The sequence below is a fragment of the Diceros bicornis genome, chromosome 2 (assembly GCF_020826845.1).
Source record: "Diceros bicornis minor isolate mBicDic1 chromosome 2, mDicBic1.mat.cur, whole genome shotgun sequence".
In the NCBI taxonomy this organism is placed as follows: domain Eukaryota; kingdom Metazoa; phylum Chordata; class Mammalia; order Perissodactyla; family Rhinocerotidae; genus Diceros; species Diceros bicornis.
Window position 1 is genome coordinate 47,917,900 of NC_080741.1, and position 15,383 is coordinate 47,933,282.

A 15,383-nucleotide genomic window follows, 5' to 3' on the forward strand; every position below is an offset into this window, starting at 1 on the left:
ACGTGCACGCACACTGAGACAACTGTGTGCATGACCAACCAGCTGCCCTTAGGGAGAACGGTTGCTTGGCCTATCCTTAGATTCCAGGCCATCAGGATCATACCCAAAGCTGCAGGAAAGAGGAGGAGTTGGACCTGGAAAACTTGGAAAGAAAAGTCCAACTGTGCAGGTATTTGGTCAGGCACGTGATTTCAGTGTAAAATTCTAGAAAAGATGAATGGCACTTTACAAGGAATGGAAATCAATGGCACTTCTCAGTTTATTTCTTGCTACGATGACAGCTGGAACTGCGAAAACAGAGGAGACTGGCAAACTTCACTCTCAGGAAGGGGTGAGGGGTAGGAGCAGGGAGGGGCTGAGGCTCCCCGGGGGCACTGGGCCATCTTCTCGGGTTTTACCCCCTCAGGAAGGCGCAGGCTTCCAGAAGTGCTGTGGGACACAACCAAGCAGGAGATTCAGAAACTGATTTCCTTTTTCTTGAGTCAATAAATCAAGGAGGATACTAAAACAAAGACTTTCTGCTTGCCCTACTCACACTTCCCCACTGCCCCTCCTCCCAGCAGCTGCAGGGTCCCAGGAGGCACAGCAGCTCTGGCCTCACCACCCAGGGTGTTTCTCTGCTCTGGCAGGAGTGACACACCCTCCACCCCACTTGTCTCTAACTGAGTCAACCAGCCCCACTCTCAAGTTCACAAGACATTGATGGCCCTCTAACTTCTGCAATGTGAGCAATTAACCACATAGTCTTCATGCAAATCTGTTTGCAACAGTGTTCACCTTCTCATTCATTCATTCATTCACAAATACTTGCTGAGCCCCTGCTTTGTGTGAGTCACTGTGCTAAGTGCTGGGGATTCAGCCCAGACAGACAGGCCCTGCTGTCAAGGGGCACACAGTCTATGCAGCCGCGAGCTGGCTGCTTACGGGCTAGCTCCATAGCGGCACTTCTCCAAGGACAGTCCTGGAGCCACCGGCCTCACGTTGCCCTGAGGTGTCGGTGATATAGAGCAGGGCTTCTCAACCATGGCACTATTGACATTTGGGGTTGGGGAATACTATGTTGTCAGGGCTGTTCTGTGCTTTCGGAGCACCCCTGGCTTCTACCCACAGATACCAGCAGCGCCGCCTAAGTTGTGAGAATCAAAAATATCGCCAGGCTTTGCCAAACACCCCCTGGGGCGGCAAAATCAGTTGAGAACCACTGATACAGAGATTCTCGCCCCGACCCCCATCCCTGGACCACCAGCCCCTCAATGCCTCCGACTCCCTGGGTGAGGGGCCAGGAAGAGGAATCTGGATGAAGCCGGTGCATGCTGAAGTCTGAGAACCATCACCTGGAGCCTTACAACAATTTGCGATGTCTTGTAAATGTTTTAAAGGGTTAAATTATTGTCGTTACCTTTTCCCGGCTAAAATGTTTTTGAGAATTTGCATTCTCAATAGTTGGTATTTATGGTAACTGTCTAGAAACCAGAATTTGTCATTTCTCAATACATATGTATATATACTTATGTACATGCATGTATATGTACACATACACACTTGATTTTACTGAATAAAATGAATAAATAAAATAAAATGAATGAAATGAATGATCAGTTTCTAAAACATCCATGACAGTCACTATCAGCATTATAAAAATTTAGCATATTATCTACTACTTTATTTTATTCTCTAATTCTTTCACCTCATCAATGAGATTTTAATTTCCTGAGGCACAGAGATATTATATTGCCTTAACATCTTTATACTCATCTTTATTCCTAGAATGCTGTCTGGCCCTCCAACCTTGACCTTCACCCATGGTGGTTTCTCAGCAACACTATCTATGGTCCACTTACAGGAGGTTGAGCATTGTCTCAGGTTAGTGACGGCCGTGACATAGTTTGATCCCAAATATTGTTCATACGTTGTTTTGCCTTGGAGCTCAGCCAGACATTCAGTGTTGTCATTGAACAGAAGGTTTTTGGTTTCAGACTGGAACAAGCAAAACTTGCCTGGGCAATCATGTCCATTTCTTCCAAACAGTTTCTGTGTCAAAGGGGCAGACAGTAAGTGAGTAGCCAAAGAAAAGAGGAGAGTTTACGGATTAGGGGAGGCCAAGGACATTTCTTCCATCCAGAATCAGCCCTGGGAAAACTGTGGGCAAAAGGAGCTGAGTCCTCGAGTTGTTCAGCCGCCTCGGCTGGGTGTTCCCCTGCCCCCTGTCCTCCTGCTGCCCAGGCCCCAGGTGGCAGACCTACCCAGTGCAGCACCCAGGCCCCTCACCACTTCTGATCTCACCTCCTGCCATCTTTCCTTTCTTCTTAGTTTGTGGCCTCTTCCCTTAGAACTTCTTATGAGTGACTAAGTGACAGCTGAGGATTTTTGAGATCTGCCCCAAAAGTTGATCACCTATAGCATTCTAACAGGCCAGCTCTCCCAAAGAGGCAGTCTGCATTGAAAATCATGTCTGCCACTGACCACGTCATTGCCTTGGGCAGGTCACTTAGCCTCCTTGGCCACAGTTCCTCCTCCCTGCTCAGGGCTCCCGCAGGGGTGAGCTGTAAGAACCAGGCACCTCAACGACGGGAGCCCCAGTGAGCGTGTCACACTGAGGGCTCATAAATGCCAGTTTGGGGCCTATTATTACCATTCCAGGGCCACCATCTTTAAAGCACACCTAGAGAAATGATGTTTTAATAGAAAACTAGAAGCTCTAATAGAGAATCACAGACTTTAAGGAAATTGTAGGATTTCCTTCAAACCACTTCACATAGAGAGCCTTAAATCTATAAAAGTTCTGGGTTTGCTGCTTTTAGAGATTACAAATGCAGGGCTTTGTCTAGAACATTGCTCAGTTGGCCCAAGCTCGGGAAACACCATCAGAGTAACCACTCCCTGTGCAGGCGCTGTGGGAGGAAGGCTCAGTAGCCTCTCTCATTTGCTTGAAGAACAGAGGGAGAGACGTGGAGAGGAAGCGTCTCCGAGCCAAGCAGTGGGCACAAGTCCAGGGGCATGAGACTCCGGGCAGAAGTTAGGTCAGTCCCAGAAAGCCCAGCATCAGAAGCCTCTGTTGTCCTCATTGAGGCTCTGGGCAGCCCCCTGGCACGAAGCAAATACTGTCACCAGCAGCTTCAAGCATAAGGACTAGAAAGAATCACCTCGCTCTGTGATTATCCCAGGTAACGGGAGCCCATGCAGTTAAGAAAGGGCAGGAGGCCCTGGTGGTCCACACCTGTTGGCGGAGCAGCACCTCTTCCACGTGTTTTGCCTTATCATTCCGAGATACCACAGCATGATTTGGGGCCCTGGCCAGGTGGCAGTCCTCAGCCTGAGTCACAGCCTTCCGGGTGCCATCAAGGCACAGCAGCTCAAAGTCCTCCAACTTCAAATCCCTAGCCCACGGTTCAGGGCTGTTTCCTGGGGAGAGAAAGAAGGTGGCATCAGCCACGGCTGCTCAGCTTAGTCCAAAGGTCTTTTCTGGTTGGGTGTGACGATCCAATGGCCTCTTGAGACGCACACACTGGGGTTGCATGTAAAGGATGGGATGTAAAGTGATATAAAGGAGAGAGACGGAAGCTTTGCACAAGCTATCCAAACTGCAAATACAGCCAACGTCAGTGCTGTATTCACACAATGGAATAGAATTCAGCCATAAAAACGAGTGAAGTACTGAATCATACTACAACCTAGATGAATCTTGAAAACATGATGCTAAGTGAAAGAAGCCAGTCACAAAAGGCCAGATATTGTAGGATTCCATTTACGTGAAATGTCTAGAATAGGCAAATCTACAGAGACAGAAAGTGGATTGATGGTTGCAGCTCTTGGGGGAGTGGGGAAGTGACTGCTAATAGGTGCAGGGTTTCTTTATGAGGTTATGTGAGTGTTCTAGAATGGGATTTTGCTGGTGGTTGCACAACTCTGTGAATGTGTTGGAGACCACTGAATTGTATACTCTGAGTGGGTAAATTTTATAGTATGTGAATTGTATCTCAATAAAGCTGTTAAATTTTCTTTTAAGTTTTAAAAAGGAATCCCTCTACCTGTGCCATATTTTCCAGTGGGTTCCAGAAAAAGAATAGCTGGTTTATGTTTAAGAAGAAATTGTTTTCTCCTTCCTTTCATATTCAAATACTCTTAGTATAACTAGAGAAAGGCTAGGAACTTCTATGGGTTTATCAAACGTGTTTAGTCAATTCCAATAACATACAGTTGTAAAATCCTAGAGAAGCTTAAAATTAAATTTGACATCAATCTGGTCCCTGGAGGTCACTTAAATTAACGGTTCATAAATTCAAGATGTAATCGTATGCGTGTCTGTGTGTGGGCAAATACAGGTTCATTGTTCAAGCCCCTGCTTCTCCCCTTCTGCCCTCTCCCATCAAGAAAACACTTCTTCCATTCTCACGGCTTTGTCTATTTGATATTGAGATCATTCCACATTTATATGTCTGGCCTCAATGCCTCTCCCAAGAGACGTGAGGAGAGAGGAGCGGCTGTGACTATTGATATCTTTGAAGGAGGGAGGAGGAAAGTTGAGGCAGTTCTTTCTTAGGTGATGAAGTGGGAAGTCATGTGGTGAGAAGGAGGGTTGGGGAGGCTGAGTGGGGACTAAGGAGAGAGGTGCAATTTGGAAGGTGGCAAATGGCTAGGAGTCTTGAATTTGGTCATTCTTATTTTCATCTAGAGATCAGAAGAGAGAGTGATTACTCAACATTAGCTTGTAGGTTATCTTTCGTCATCTGCATCTGCCTGTGTTTTGTCCCGCTTAACTCCCAAGGAGTTTCCAGACAAGGGCTCACATGAGGCTGAATGAAGGCCCCTACCTCCTTTTTTAAAAAGGGAAATTTTATTTGCACATGTTCAAATGTTTTTTTAGTATCATCCACAGTTTCCCTTAGTCAGGGACAGGCAGATGGGGCACTTCTGGGTTGACAAGACAAAGCCAGGGAGACATTTGCTACTGAGTATGGCTGGTGTGTGTGTGCGTGTGTGTGTGTGTGTGTGTGTGTGTGTGTGGCAGGAGCACGGGCAGGGAGAATTCATTTTCAAAATCAATGTGACACCTATAGATGTTACCACTTTGCATACTAAGGTAAAAAAAATTTAGAATTAACTTGATCAAAAGTCTGGAAAAGGGTATGATAGCTTCCCAATTGCAGATCTGAATACTAGGATGTGTTGTGATGCCAAAGACTCTGCTCTGAAGGGGAAAGGGAAACATCTTCACTCACCGTTAGTGTTCTGCAGGACAGTGACATCTTTCACAAACGCAACGTCTCCAGCCTTCTCAGCCAGGCACCTAAAATGTTCCAGAAAATAAACATGTTGCCAGAGAAGGGAAACTATTAGAGTTTTCATAAATATCTATAATATACATTCCAAAATCTGAAACATGAAGGTAAACATGGAAAAGATAAAGATAAATATTTTTAGGAACTTATGGTTTAAAATGGAAGATTGAACATACATGTATACCTTCCCTCCTAAAATCCCAATAAAATGACATTAAAGAGATTTTTTAAAAGTCAAAAGCCCGGGCCGGCCCCGTGGCTTAGCGGTTAAGTGCGCGCGCTCAGCAGCTGGTGGCACGGGTTTGGATCCTGGGCGCACACCGAAGCACCGCTTGTCCGGCCATGCTGAGGCCACGTCCCACATACAGCAACTAGAAGGATGTGCAGCTATGACATACAACTATCTACTGGGGCTTTGGGGGAAAAAATAAATAAATAAAATTAAAAAAAAATAAAATAAAAAAATAAATAAAAGTCAAAAGCCCATGAGGGGTTGGGGCAGGGGGGTTAGGTAATAATGATAACGTTTGGAAGTTAGAGAACAACTGGATGAGCAGTAATTGAGCGAGCAGAGCAAAGAAAGCTGTCTCTGGAGAATCTGATCCACTCAAGAAAAATACCTACAGATTCTGATATGTGAATGTCCCACAGTAAAATGACACAAACCAACTGCCCTACAGTGAAACTCATACTCATCAAGATGTGGCAACAGATGCAGAGCTAATAGTCAGCCCTGGTGCTTCACTCTTAAATATGGACAAGCAGTCAGAGACCATCGGATATTTGAAGAAATACCAGAAAAGATGGAAACCAAAGCAATTATACTCAGAAGATAGAGGCAATAGAGGAGGGAGAATAAAACTTTTTAAAAAGACTAAAATTGATATCATTAAAGAGATGAAAGAAAGACAGCATTCATAAAACAAGAATAGGAAGCTCTAAAACAGGAGCAGTCAGAATACAAAACGAATTCTTAGAAAGTAAAAAATAACAATCAAAAAGAATTCTTAAAAAGTAAAAATAAAAAAATTCTTTAAAATGATATAATGGTTAGAAGACTAAACTGAGCAAATATCCCAGAAACTAGAATATAAAGAGGAGATAATAAAAAAGAAATAATAAGAAAATGAAATGATAATCCAGGAGGGTCTACAATTTAAGAATTAAAGTTTAAACAGAAATCAGAGAAAACAGGATGGAAATTATCAAATAAATAATGAAGTAACATTTCCCAGAATTGAACAACTTGAGTTTCCAGATGAAAAGGGCCTGCCAAGTGCCCAATCTATTGAATTTTAAAAAGACCCACATAAACAAATATCATTGTAAAGATTCAGAACACTAGAGATATTATTTTTAAACCCAAAAACTTCTCAATAAACTAGTTTTCAAAGCATTTTACATTTGATGAAACCCAAAAGTCATTTTTCCTAAAGAGTATTCATTGTAAAATCTCTGTAAATTTAGAGAGAAATATCAATCATATGTGTCTGATTTATTTACTCTTCACGTATATTCTTTGTGTGACTTGTTTGTCTAAGACACTTCATAAGCTTTAAAAGTTTATTCTCTGAGAATTAGGAAGCCAAAAATAAATTGTTGAAAACTCAAAAAAATTTTTTTCAAGAAGAAAGAAAGTCATATACAAAGAATCAGAAATCAAAAATGGTATCAGATTTCTCAACACTCTAAATTTAGAAGACAATGGATTAATGCTTTTAAAATTTTGTTTGCTATATTTTCTGTCTTTCTGTGTTATATTCTGGATTAATTTTTTTTACATATCTTCCACTTCACTAATTCTCTTTTTAGCTATGTCTAATCTGTTAAACTGGTCAATTGCATAGCTAATTTCAATTGCTGTATTCTTTTTTCTTTTCTAAAAGTGTTATTTATTCCTTTTGAAAAATACTAACTTGCTTTTTTCTGCTGGATTTTGCTTTCGATGACTTTTTTCCCTGTGTGTTTGGTTAATATTATTATAACGATTATAATAATTATTATTATTATTATTTAAGTATAATTTTTACTGTGTACTGCAAGAGTACTTCTTGAAAGAGTATTTCTGAGTGGTATTTGAGGCCTAACCTGAAGATGCTGTCTTCCAGATAGGTTCCTAGAGGGACCACTAGTCTGGGACCACTTTAAAAAAAATTATGAGTTGAATATTTCTGGACTATTCTAAGGTACACAAATTTGAGCTGCAAATCCATGCAAGAGCTGGCTCATGGTTTCAATTTCTCAGAGTTGGTGTGTATTTTCCTCAGCATCCAGGCAACTTGAAGCCCCCTGGGAGAAGGCATGGAAGTTACTTCTAGTTCACTCTTACCTTAAAGATGTATGTAACCTCTGGGTTCAAGTTTGTCAGAATAGGTAAATGCCCTCAGCACAGCTCCACTTAGCTCTCTGAATTCCTATCCTCCCTTAGATTTTAGTCTAATAATCCCTTATTACTTTGTCAGTTATTCGATGTTCTTAAGAACGTGTGTGCATGTGTATGTGTGTGTGTGTGTACTTAATCCAGCATTTTTGCTTGTTTTTAGTGTGACAGTTGGTCAAAAGAGCCTAATGCTGCCATTTCCCAGATATGGAAATCCTGTCAAAATTCCTAGGGAAAATGCTCTCCAATCTACACTCAGTTATCCAACCAAACTATAAGTCATTTCAAGAGTAGAAAAAAGATGTCTGCAGACATGTAAATACTATAAGAACAGCAACTCCTATTCACCCTTTCTCAAGAAGATGTGTTCTGTTCCAACAAAACCAAGAAAGCTAAAGATATGGGATCCAAGAAACAGGCAATTAAACATGAAGTAAAACAAAGGGAAATCCCAGAATGATGGTCAAGGGGAATCCCAGGACCACAGATGTGCAGGAGGCCTAGAGGGCACCAGTCCAGAGCGGGCCAGGAGGATGGAGGTCTTCAGGAGCAACATTCCCAAGTAAATGATGAAACTAACTGTACCCACTCTGTTTGCATATGCATTGTCAAGAGATTTACATTACTGGTAGAGGGTTTTGAGATGAATTAGTGATTTTTTTAAAAAGCACAGAAAATTAAACAAATAAAAAATAAGACATCTATTAACTCTAGAGTAAACAAAAACTTTGTACTATAAGGAAAATACAATCTTATTATGCCACATATTTAATACGAGAATAATATTTACATATTCATAATAATGTAAGCCCTGAATATGACATCATCTTGTTGGGTAGTAAAAGGAGGTGAAGTTTGTGGCTGAGGGGTGGAAAAGGCACAGGAGCGGTATGAGAGGCTACATCTTCTTCTTCCACAACAGAAAGTCTGCAGAAAATCGCTGACAGTTAAAAATTTAAAACCAGCAATATAAGGATGTCAGTTAGAAATAGAGAGATAAATAGGACTTCTGGTTCCAGCTTTCAATTTGAAGAAAAGACAAAGCATTTTCTTCTAGTATAAATAGGAATACTTAAGTTAGGTGTTTCTAGTGAAATAATACCTTGCCATAGGTTTGGAAAAAAAAAAAAAACAACATTATTCCTTTGGGTTTTTATTAGACATGTGTCTATTCGATATTTCTGAGTGGAATCATATCATAACTTTTCCATTTGAAAATCCTTAGTCTATTAAAGATATTTTTGTACATTCACAATTTTTTTATGAGTCACTTGGAGTACAATAAAAGCTATCACATTAACGGAAAGAAGGCTACTGAATTTGTATTAAAAAGTTCAAAGACCACAGTTCGGCCACCGTCATTCTCAGATACATGACATCATCTGGTGGTGAAATATATTCATGGAGAATGGAGGAAAAGGGATTGGGAGGACTCTTAGTGCCCTCAAACCACTAACAGTACCGCTGAGGAGCAACGCCTGGATGAATGGGATTGTAAAATGTAGGTTGTACATAGTTACTGTGAATCACTAAGTGGTTACAATTGGTGAATTCTGAAAGCTTATTTTTTGGTTATTTTTCACTTCACCACTGAAGAATAACATGGCAACACTGCTTTCCCTTTGCCATTTCTAAGGCTAAAATCAAAGAAAGAAGTGAAAAATAAGACATAATAATGATCCAGATGCGGGGAGAGAGTAGTGGCTATGGAAGAGAATTCTTCCCCATAAAACTGAACTGTAGAAAAGACTTAAGATACCACACACTCTACCCATTTGGCTTTGAGGGGAGGACATGAGGTCCACTGAGGTTGACTTTCGCTCTGGGCCACAGGGAAGAGCCCAGCAGAGCTGAGGTCAGACGGCCCTGGTGCCAGCTTCCACTCTCGAGTGGTGGATTTGGTGGGAGGAGCCCTCAGTGGTGCTGCCCATTAGCTGACCCTGACTCTGCTGTGACAGGCCACATCTGGCCCCTTGGAAATGCAGCACCAAGATGCTGGAGGATGAGGGACAAGGCCCTATCCTGGTGAAGCTTGGCCGCAGCACTCACCTGAAAGCCCCAGTGTAGCCATAGTATCTCTCATTGCTGTTGGGCACGCACTTGTCCTCGCCCCTATCATTGCCAATACACAGTGCACAGAGACTGGATGCCGGGTCAGATCCAGGGGCACAGCTTTGACTAAAGTACTCATCTGCAGAGAAGGAACGTGGGAAGTCAGTTCTTCCTACCTGAGTCAACGTAAGAACCTCTACCTAACAGGTGACACAGCTGGCTTTTGATTCATTACATTGCCCAAGACAGATAGGATACAGTCTCTGTCAAAAGGAGTGACATGTTACCACCAACCCAGGACCCACCAGAAATCAGAAAAGACTGTAGGCACTGACTTGGAGTCTGACTGGGGCTGGGGAAGAGAGTCTGTGACTACCCAGAGGGTCCCGTCATCACAGCCTTGAGCTGGGGACTCAGGTGATGAACTTGAAGGCCATCTGCAACAGAACCTGCTGGTTGCCTACTCCAGGATCTGATTTTCCCTTTTCCTCGGTAATGGAAAACCTGCTTTTTACCTGGGCACCTGGTCCCTTAAAGATTAGCCTTATCAGATGCCCTGTGGCTAGTACAGCCAGGTGGCTAGGGACTGGCCAGTGAAATATGAGCAGGAGTGTTGGGTGCCAGCATCTTGGAAACATCCTTAAAGCACAGTTGGCACACACCTTTTGCCTATTCTCCTTCCCTTCCTTCATCCTGCACATGGAATGAAGACGGGGACCGGACCTCCAGTTGTGACATGGGCCATGCGATGACCATGGGCATGGAAGCCACATATGTCAGAGTAGCCAGATGTTTGAAGCCCAGGTCCCTGACACTCTGTTGTCATCATACTAGCTCTGGACAATCCACCTCTTCACTTACATGAGAGAGAAATAAACTTACATCTTGTGTAAGCCTCTGCTATTTGGGGTTGTCTGTCCTTGCAGCTGAACCTAATCTGAACTAATCCATTGTATGGTTTAACTCACACGAGGGAGTTAACATGGATTAATACAGGTTAAGGAGAGGAAACAGAGAGCCCTGCCTCGATAAGCAAGTAGCACCCACTGTCAGACTCGTGCAGCCCCTACACTGGAAGAGCCACACCACGTGCCAATCTTGGGAAAGGGCTGTGGTCCTGGCAACTGCCCCACAGCTTGGAGGCAGCTGAGGGGGGTTGGAGAGAGTGACAACCGTGTGCATTGCTGGTAAGGAGCAGAGTCAGAAGCAAGCCTGCCTGAGCCAGGACCGCAAACCCATTCAAAGTGCAGCAGGACCCCACTCAAGGAGATGCCTGCACAAGAGGTGAGCCATGGTGAGAACGTGCCACACACCACGTCACCAGGCCCACAGCAGGTAAGGCATGGCTTATGCATGAGACGTGAGAGTGGGGTGTGGCAGGGAGAGAAGGCCCCAGAAGGAGGTTCAGCCAGAACCCTTGAGGTCTTATTCGGTTTCCCTTGCAGTGTGGAGTAAGAAGTCAGTCCTATCTAGTAAAAGAAGTCATCCATCAGGAGGCAGGCTGGTGCCTTTTCCCAAATTAGGAAGCCAGCGCCTGTGAGGAATTTCCATCTGGAGCTCAAAGAGGTAAAAAATAGTATTTATACTTCTCAGAACCTGCATCCATTCTTAGGGTGCAGAGGAACAGACTGCTATTCCAGCGTTTTACCTAGGCGTGGGGTGGATGGGGCATGGGAAGTGTTGTGTGGAGAACCAGTCAGTGCATCCATGACTGGAGGAGGCAGCCACAGGGGGAATTTCTTATACCCAGAGAGGCTGCGGGCCACAGTCAGCCTGCAAATCCCCGCCCCCTCCCTCCCTTCCCTGAAGTTCCACAGCTCCATGTGTCTACCCCCCAGGATGGCCCACCCATGACAACCTCAGGAATCCTTACCAAATCTGCAGGAGCGTCTCTGGTTGAAGAGCAGGCCCATGGGGATGTTCCAGCCTGCAGTCCTGTCCACAGCGGTGTGGCAGGACTTCTTGCCTCTCACAGAATTCCAGGTGATGTCAGCATCAGATTTCCTGACAACTGCCACAGCCAGATACCCTTGGATGACAGAAGAGCAAGTCTTAACCTCCAGGGGGCCTGGGATACAGACTCCGGTGCAGCTGTCTATAACCCGGGCCAAAATAGGCCAAGAAACATCGCCAGCAATGATGCCCCCAGATAAGAGGCCACTGTCAGGTCTACCAAAAAAGCTTAAGCTGCTGCTCTACGGTAAGGTGAGACTGATCTGGGCTATGAAATGAAATAGGAAGAAAACCTGACACTTTAAGTGATTGCTGGGGACTGTTGTTGACCAGCCACACACTGTCCCTGAGTTATAAACCAGGAGTTCACCTTTAGATGAAGGCCACTAAAGCAACAAACAGTGAATAAGAAGCATGACCCCAACAGTGCATAAATCACCAGCTGCAATATGCATCAGGCCAGAGCAATGACAGCCACCAGACTGAGTGCTGTGTGGATGCAGGGGGTGCGTCTCCCTGTGCTGAGTCTGAACCAGCCCTGCACTGTGAGAGGGTCAGGGTGGTGGCAATCCTCCCCCTGATAGAGTAAACCCAACAGACCCCTGCTGTGGGCAAGTGCCGAGCTCTGGTGAAGCTGAGCAAGCACCAGCTCCGGCGGGCAGGTGGGAGTGGTGCACAGAGCCTGGGATTTAGCATAGGAGGCCCTGGTTCAAGGCTGGAATCTACCACAGTATCATCTACGGCTGTGAGTGAGATCCTGGGCACTTCGGGAGACTCTCTGGGCCACTGTTCCCTCATCTATATGAGATGGGATTAACACCCCTCCTTCCACGTGGCCAGGACACAATGAGAAACTCTGACAGTTCTCTGTCAAGCGTGAAGATCGACATAAACATTAACTATAATTACTCATCTACGAATTATTTGCATCTTCAAAAGAACTTATGGCTTCTATGGCTGCATCTCTTTCCATGATGTTTTAAAGTTCCCACCATCTCCTTCTCCAGCAACAAGAACCTACCCTTCACCCTGAAAATGACCAATTCCAACTCACCTTCCGCTGGTCTATGCACGCAATCTGGGACATTGCTGTTTTCAGATTCTAAAAGAATAAAGAAAGCAAAAGGTCATTAAACACTCAGATTTATTGAGAAGTCACAAACTTTTAAATCTCAACAATACAGAATCAAACCCGAAGAGACTGTCCCAGCAGTTCCGTGCAGCAGAAATGCATATATATTTCCACCAAAAGACATGGACACAGATGTTCACAGCAGCACTATTCGCAACAGCCACTAACTAGAAATTACCCAAACGCCCATCCATAGTACAATGGATAAATAATTGTGGTAGAGTCACATAATAGAATCCCATACAATGAAACTGAATTTTCTACAACTACACACTTATACAGATGAATAGCACAAATATAATGCTGAGCAAGAGACATAAAAAAAGTACACTCTGTGCCACTCCTTTGACATAAAGTTCAAGAATAGGCAGAACTGATCTGCACCATTTGAAGTCAGGAGTCATTACTCCTGCTGGAGTAAGGGGCCTGGGGACAGGAGGACACAAGGGGACTTGTGAAACTTGCCATGTCTTGATCTGGGCACTAGTGCCTAGGGATGTACCAATTTGTGAAATTTCATTGAGTTGTACAGTTCTGTGCACTTTTCCACATGTATATTATACTTTACTAAAATCTTTTTAAAAATTAAGAATAGGAAACCAACCTGTGCTTTGTCAGTTCTCAACACAATAGGCTCTGTAGGTAAGACAGCCCCTTTCATTTATTTTTTCCTGATTCTCCTGTTTGAATGTATCCTTCCATCTTAACATCTCCCCTGGACCCAGGAGTGGGGTCACTCCTCCCTACTCCCACCCCCATGACCAGAGGAAATAAACCTGAGAGGACAGTCCCCCCACTTACTTTGGTTCTCTGCCAAGACAGGCACCAACCCACACTTGCCGGCAATGTAGATATATCCTCCATCCAAGCTCAGGGCATCGGCTTCTCCTTTCTGCAAAAGCAAAGCAACTCACCAGCATCACAGTGAGGCTGTTTCCTGCCCCGCCTGTCTTTACAGTTCTTGGAGAGAATGGCTTTATGTCACATGTCCCAATGAAGCAGCAAAAAGAGGCAGGCGGTGTTTGAACTGAGCACCCAAAGGAAACACCATGTGCACTATTAATTGTCTACCAGCCCCACGTGCCTTTCATGCAGTCACTTCCATTGGAAAGACCAGGCACAGTTTGCACCAACCCTCTGTCCTCTGAACAAAACCCTTTCTGGACTCCCAGCACCCCTGGGACACCCTCCTGGACCAGCCTCGCTCACTGGGAGGCAGATGGCAACAGCTGGCCTCCTTTAGTCTCCGCTTGTCAACACTACACTCAGTGCTGCACCGAGTTGTTCAACAAATGAGCAGAAATCATCAAATCGGCTCACCATCAGAATGCATGAGCCTGCACACCATCACTGGAACAGGGATTCATCAAGATTGCAAAACCCCCTCTTTGGCCCAGTAATAATTTTTTACAACTATAGTAAAAATAATTGGAGATGTGGAGGAAGATGCCTATTAAGGATGGGCATCACTGGGTTACCGATAATAAAATAAGGGGACATGAAACATATCCTGAAATCATTTCTTAAAAAGTGTTTTCAAAGAATATGTATTAACTTGGGAAAATGGCCATGATATACTGTTAAGTGAAAAGGACTCAAAAACCACCTAACTGCTGCGATCCAGTACTGTTGCGAGCCTATGCACAGATGTACTGAGAAATCACGATATTTGAGTGGGAAATTATCAGAACCTGAACCGTGGTGTCTCTCTGTGTGAGGCCACAAGTGGTTCTTATCTATTTATTTTTTTTCCTCATACCTGTCTATATTTTTCAAATTACCTGCAATACTCATGAGTCGTTCTTATAAAGAGGAGTGGAAAGCCCCCCATAAACAGATTTTTAACAGAAAGCTGTGCCTGTTTGCACACTGTGCGCTGGCTGTGCGCAGCCCCTCCCCGGCAGTCCCCGCCTAACCCTCGGGCAGTGCCTCCCAGCTCCTGAGCCCGGGATCTGCGTCTTCCACGGAGCGCACCTCCCCACGCGCACGTGCCGCAGGCTCTCACCGCGCGGGGTCGCCACTTACCATGACCAGGGCGATGCAGTCCTCGCTGGTGGAGGCCGTGACGCAGGCCACGCTCTGGCCGCTCAGGTCGCTCCACCGCTTGCACTTGCTCTCCTCGTCGGGGCCCACGGCGCACCACACGACCCGAGCGCGCCGCGCCTCCACCTCCGCTGCCGCTGCGCAGAGGGACACAGCCGGTCGACAGGGGCCCGGAGCCTTTGGAGGGACACCCAGGCGCCCCCGACATCCCTGGAGCCCAGGCTCCACTCGGAGCACCCTTCCTACTAGGACCCTGGACGGGAGCTACTTCTTCCACTGGAAGAGTTGGCCACCTGCCCCTCTCCCCCTCCACTCTCAGCTCCCCCACCCTTTCTTCAGGCAGGCATAGCCCCCCCTTGTTTCTCATTTCGGTTCCTTTGGAGACTTTCCCTGGTTTCTAATCCACCCTTCAATCCTTAGTGTAATAATTTGCCTAATATCTCAGTCCTGTGGGATATAAGCTCCAGGACACAGTGGCAGCCCCAAGAAATGGCCTAGTGGACCTTGAGCTGGTCCCTGACCTCCCCTAAGGCCAGCAGTCACC

At 45.0% G+C, this 15,383-nt stretch overlaps 1 protein-coding gene across 1 annotated transcript in view; it reads right to left on the reverse strand.

Moving 5' to 3' along the window:
• Window positions 1-235: 235 nt before the first annotated feature.
• Window positions 236-15,383, reverse strand: part of LTF (lactotransferrin) — a 28,734-nt gene continuing 13,586 nt past the window's right edge. The window contains exons 9-17 of the mRNA XM_058556748.1: window positions 14,822-14,976; window positions 13,598-13,688; window positions 12,719-12,766; window positions 11,585-11,740; window positions 9,709-9,850; window positions 5,220-5,287; window positions 3,218-3,402; window positions 1,842-2,031; window positions 236-429 (exon numbers count right to left, since the gene is read on the reverse strand). Of these exons, the coding sequence (XP_058412731.1) occupies window positions 395-429; window positions 1,842-2,031; window positions 3,218-3,402; window positions 5,220-5,287; window positions 9,709-9,850; window positions 11,585-11,740; window positions 12,719-12,766; window positions 13,598-13,688; window positions 14,822-14,976 (1,070 nt within the window). The 3' untranslated portion in view covers window positions 236-394. The remainder of the gene's footprint in view (window positions 430-1,841; window positions 2,032-3,217; window positions 3,403-5,219; window positions 5,288-9,708; window positions 9,851-11,584; window positions 11,741-12,718; window positions 12,767-13,597; window positions 13,689-14,821; window positions 14,977-15,383) is intronic.